The sequence below is a fragment of the Sinocyclocheilus anshuiensis genome, unplaced genomic scaffold (assembly GCF_001515605.1).
Source record: "Sinocyclocheilus anshuiensis isolate Anshui unplaced genomic scaffold, SAMN03320099.WGS_v1.1 scaffold1472, whole genome shotgun sequence".
Classification (NCBI taxonomy): Eukaryota; Metazoa; Chordata; class Actinopteri; order Cypriniformes; family Cyprinidae; genus Sinocyclocheilus; species Sinocyclocheilus anshuiensis.
Window position 1 is genome coordinate 223995 of NW_015542453.1, and position 6074 is coordinate 230068.

At 33.7% G+C, this 6074-nt stretch overlaps 1 protein-coding gene across 1 annotated transcript; it reads right to left on the reverse strand.

Annotated features, from left to right (window-relative positions):
* Positions 1 to 2204: 2204 nt before the first annotated feature.
* selenof (selenoprotein F) lies at positions 2205 to 6068 on the reverse strand. The gene is made up of 5 exons (XM_016493169.1): positions 5984 to 6068; positions 4090 to 4257; positions 3799 to 3862; positions 3506 to 3555; positions 2205 to 2883 (listed from the first exon to the last, which is right to left on the reverse strand). Exons 1-5 carry the CDS (start codon positions 6029 to 6031, stop codon positions 2752 to 2754), a joined length of 462 nt encoding a protein of 153 aa, XP_016348655.1. The 5' UTR covers positions 6032 to 6068; the 3' UTR covers positions 2205 to 2751.
* Between the last annotated feature and the right edge of the window lie 6 nt (positions 6069 to 6074).

Below are 6074 nucleotides of genomic sequence, written 5' to 3' on the forward strand. Positions count from 1 at the left end.
TTTGAAACCACAATAATGGGGAAGACTGCTGACTTGGCAATGGTCCAGAAGACAATCATTGACACCCTCCACAAAGAGGGTAAGTCACAGAAGGTCATTACTGAAAGGGGTGGCTGTTCACAGAGTGCTGTATCAAAGCATATTAAATGCAAAGTTGACTGGAAGGAAGAAATTGGGTAGGAAAAGGTGCACAGGCAACAGGGATGACCGCAAGCTTGAGAATACTGTCAAGCAAAGCCGATTCAAACATTTGGGAGAGCTTTACAAGGAGTGGACTGAAACTGGAGTCAGTGCATCAAGAGTCACCACGCTTAGACGTCTTCAGGAAAAGGGCTACCAAGCCACTTCTGAAACAGAAACAACGTCAGAAGCATCTTACCTGGGCTAAGGAGAAAAAGAACTGGACTGTTGCTCAGTGGTCCAAACTCTTATCTCTATCTCTTTTCAGATAAAAGTACATTTAAATCAAGTCCAAAGTCAATGCAGCCATCTACCAGAAGATTTTGGAGCACTTTATGCGTCCATCTGCTGACAAGCTTTATGGAGATGCTGATTTCCTTTTCCAGCAGGACTTTAGTCCAACAATCCAGACGAGCTGAAGGCTCAATAGTGCCTCAGCAGTTCCAAAGGCTGATCGCTTCCATTCCACACATCGCTGATGCTGGAGTTTGTGCTAAAGGAGCCCCGACCAAGTATTGAGTGCTTAAATAAACATACTTTAAAGAACTTGAACTTTTCTGTTTTGCAAATCCTTTTTTTTTTATTGATCTTAGCAAATATTCTAATATTTTGAGATACTGGATTTTTGACTTTCATGAGCTATAAGCTCTAATCATCAAAATAAAAACAAAAACAAAAAACTTTTGAAATGTTTTACATGTAATGAACCTAGAATATATGAAAGTTTCACTTTTGGAAATAAGTTACCAAAAAAAAAAAAAAAGAATATTTTCCCGATATTCTAATTTTTTTAGATGCACCTATATTATAGACTTTTGAATAGTATAGTGCATAATGTTCCAAAAACTTTTTATTTCAGATAAATGCTGATCTTTGGATCTTTCTATTCATCAAAGAATCCTGAAAAAAAAAATGTACTCAACTGTTTTAAATATTGATAATACTACTAATAATAAATGTTTCTTGAACAGTAAATCAGCATATTAGAATAATTTCTGAAGGATCATGTGACACTGAAGACGGGAATAATGATGCTGAAATTTTTGCTTTGCTCACAGGAATAAATTACATTTTAAAATATATTCAAATAGAAAGCAGTTGTTTTAAATAGTAAACATTTAACAATAGTTCTGCTTTTGCTGTATTTTGGATCAAATAAATGCAGGCTTGTTGAGCAAAAGAGAAATCTTTAAAAAAAACTTTTGACTGGTATTTTATATTCAAATTGAAATCAGTTGCTTTGAATTTTAACAGTATTTCACCATATCGTTTTTACTCTAATTTTAATCAAACAAATAATTTTAATCAATCTCTGTGCAAGACACTTCTTTCAAGAACATTCCAAAAAAAAAAAAAAAAGTCATCCCCATTTATATGTATGTATCTAATCTGGGCCAACTGTATATTATGGGCCTACTCTATATCACTTACTGTAGGTTATATTTAATATATTTCTGTGTGATAATTAATTAATTTGATATTAAAACAAAGCAAATATATCCACTACTTTTTGTTATGACCTTAAACTTTTGTTCATATTTGTCCAATTAGACTGCGACATGAAATTATAATTAAATTAATATTATACTGTATTCTTGTTTAGACACTGCATCTTTGAAACTCATCCAACAATTTGTCCAAACAGTGAATACAACCAAAATGTCTGCTGACATCTAGTGGTGAAAATATAAATATCACAGGTAATGTTACTGCTCAAAATGCCTGTAAATTGGGAGCAAGAACATGTTGACGGTTTGCCATAAATAATTATGCCAATGAACTCTTACACTGTAATAAAATCTAGTCAACTGGTATTTATTAGTGCACTATAGAAATCTAATATGAACCAAATCACCTCTCCAAATACCCTGAAATGGGAAGGAAAAAACCTTGATGAGATTTAAGTATTCAATCTAGTTTTTTCTTTTCTTTTCTTTTTTTGTCACAAACGGTCATATTATTTAAACCATGCACACATTTACCTGTGAAATGCTATGGGAAAAGAAGTCAAACAAAAACATTAATATGAAAAACAGGTTTATTTGTCTGTGTGCTAATGAAATTGAGTTTAAATTCAATATTTTAAACAAACATTTAAATTAAGAGATTCCACCTTCTCATACTGGGGTAGAGCTCGAAGGTTCCCACCATAACAACATGCTCAGAGAGTTACACAGGGTCTTCAGGCCTCACATGCCAGGGACTGGTTTACTGTCAGGCCTTCACTAACGTGCAAATCCACATAAACATGTGCTTCCGAGGAGTCGCCACAAGCTTTACCAAACCAGCACATTCAACAGGCTTCACTCAGACACAAGATGTATAAAAGGCCACAGCACATCAACGATTCAACAATATGCAGCAGAAAAATCAACTAAAAATGTCCTGATCACTTAAACTCAAACCAGATACTGATGCGTTTACTTTCAAAGACCAAAAAAAAAAAGAACAATTTGTGTTTTAATGTCCATTATTGAGCACAAAAATTAATTGTGGTCCTTTGATTCAGTTTGAGATTTATACAAAAAGAGCAAATAGTGAAAATCTGGCTTTAAATATGAAACTGTGAGACTAAATTTGTTCTAACTTCTCACTAAGAAATTCTTCGACGCTGTCTGTGTTCCACTTGAGGATGCTGAGCTCCTCAGCAATGTTCCCGTTATCGTCCAGCAGCTTTAGTACAGGATCTGAGCCTCTCACATACTGCAATGAATTGAAAAAAAGCATCTAGAATTAACCAGTGTTTAAACCAAGTATAAAAGCAATACAATTTTTTTTTTAGACAAATGTTGTTTGTACCAAATAATTTTATTTTATATGCACACATACACTACTGTCCAAAAGCTAGGGGTCGTTGAGATATATATATATATATATTTTTTTTTATTATTTAATTATCTTTTTGCTAAAAAAAATTAATATTGTGAAATAATTTACAATTATTCCAATTCAAAATGTATTTTATTTGAATCTATTTTTAAATGTAATTTGTGTGATGGCAAAGCTGAATTTTCAGCAGCCATTACTCCAGTCTTAAGTGTCATTCTAATATGCTGATTTGCTGCTAAAGAAACATCTAAATTCAAAACAACCACATATTTGAAATAGAATTTGTTCATCTTTACTGTCACTTTTAATTTATTTCATAGATCCTTGCTGAATGAAAGTATTAATTTCTTAAAAACAAGTAGTAATTTCTTTTAAAAAAAACAGACTTTTGAACAGAAGTGTATGTCCATGCGCATGTTTATTACCTTTATAATTTATTTACTTTATTACTTATTAACTATTACCTAAAATATTTCAGAAAATACAAATTCTTTACCTTGATCTGAAGACCCCTGAACATCTTTGGCTTGTCACTCCTGACGAAAGCTGAAGGGAAATATAGTCACAAAAATGACTGTTTTGTAACAGGAGTGCAAAAGTTAACACTCTGATAGTCTATGCCACAAAACAACAGCTGAACTGCTGCTACAAGAAAAACACCCTTTAAAGCATTTCAAATTAACTTGGTTTATTCTGCTACATTTCTAAGCCATTTTTGTATAATCATCAAGCAGTACAAGAATTATAAAGTGTCAATTACTCATACTTGAGGCCAAATCCTCAACCTACCTTGGACTTGAGGGAACCTCCCCAGTTTTCATCCACAGACCTCGAGGATGGCTCCAGGATAGAGCTGTCGAAGAAAAAAAAAGACAAATATACATTAATCTGGGTACAAACAGATTTTCACAAGTCAAGTGATATGACAAAACAATCAAGACTGTGGCCTCTGGCTTGTATCCTTTGCGCATTTTTCATTGTTTGGTGGGTAAAACTGCAGGAAAGCTTCATTAATGCTCCGGCACTCTATGTTCAGTGAAAGAAAATGACCTTGTCATTTGACACAGAAGCTGAACTCACCTTCCTAGACTCCAGCTGAGCCTCCTCTTGGCAGCACTGCCTGCAGGGAAGGTCTAACTGGCCCAAGCTGAACTGACCCAGGAGATCACAGGAGCTGCACAGGAGATTGCTGGAGAAGCCCATCTCCCGGCAGGCCTCAGAGGAGAGCTCCGCTCCATAAGACGCCAGCTAAGCCAGGAAGATTTTCAACATTTTACATGTGAAACAAGCAGTAGATGAAATTCTTTAAGCACCTACACCAGTTAACCTTTAAGTTAACACCTCAAACCTGTTGGAAATTCTCAGCTGTTTTCTGAGAGCATCTTTGATTTTAATGACCCTCAAATGCAATGTCAAAGAACAAGGCAAATGGAGAGTAAAGCACAGGTGCAGGAATTTGCGAGCTTTGGCTACACAGCTACGATAACAAGACTATACTGTTTTATAACTGGTGGTTGACATTTCGCTTCCTAGTTACACACAATTTAAATGATAAAATAAATAGTATAGTTGATACATTTCCATTTAAAAATAAGCACTATCACTTAAAAAATTAAATTCTTTTGGAATGCAGGAAGATTTGAACTTTTGAGACCAGTGTTATTATAGTTAAATAAAACTGAAAGTAAAATTAACCATACAAAATTGTTACTTGAAATAAACCTTAACTGAAAAAAAGAAAAATAGAATATAAAAACATTTTAGAATATATAACGTTTTATGTTGCCAATGCAACATTTGTTTAACTTGATGTACTAAAATAACTAAAACAGAAATAAAAATGAATAAAAACTATATTTATTAAAAACTTTAACTAAAATAAAAATAGAAACTATAAAAACTTTTCAAAATGTTTCAAAAATATATAACTATATAACTATAATACTCTCTCATTTAAACTAAAATAACTGAGACTTTATATTTAAATTGCAACGACTTAAGAATTGTTTGGACCTTGAATCTGATCAACAAGCCTTATGGTATGGAATTTATGGGTTACACTTTACTTGAAGGGGTGTGCATAAGACTGACATGACACCTTCATAATCATGACATGACACATGTCATGAATATTATGGTTTTTTATGCATGTTTATGACAACTGTCATTAAGTGTCATTCACTCAGTTATGTAATTTTTAATGCAAAGATGACATTGTTTGAGATGTCTTTGTTATGGGCTATGGTTAGGGGTAAGGGTAGGGGTAGGGTTAGGTCAAATAATGTCATATTTGCATTAAAAATGACATAACTGAGCGAATGACACTTAATGACAGTTGTCATAAACATGCATAAAACCTCCTTCATATTCATGACATGTGTCATGTCATGATTATGAAGGTGTCATGTCAGTCTTATGCACACCCCTTCAAGTAAAGTGTTACCAATTTATGTTATATGCATTTTTTTATCCACACAAGATAATGAAATAACACTTGGTGAATTTGCTTCCTAGTTACGAGCACTATCAGCTACTCTCGGAAAATCCCCAAAACTGCGAAAACATAAACGTACAGGAATCATATTTTACATCACCGTAATGTTTATTTTAAAAGTTACGTATATTTACAAGCAATTATTTTTTTTTATTTTTTTTTGCTGGTAAACTAGCTAACAGTTTCAAAATGTAATCATTACAGATCATATGAAAAACATTGTCTCAAACTTTTGTAGTAGGTGCAAAGTTAGTTAATGTTATACGGTTAGAAATTAAATCCGCAATATTATACAGATTTGCAATACATTATTTACATTATCAGCCGGTTGAGCCACGTCATTAGCTAACATTAGCGAGACGGCTAACCAGCGCCTTGAACGTAAATACTCCATATTTTACATAGAAACGTGGACTACTTGTCATTGTTGAGTATCTACTTTCAAAGAAGAAAATCTACAGATATGGTTTGTTCACCTACTGTTTGTAATAACGGCAGTAACCAAAGCAGGTACACCTCCCCAGCCATGAGTGTTCTCTTCCGCTCACCGCCCCGCCGCAGAGTTCAGCAG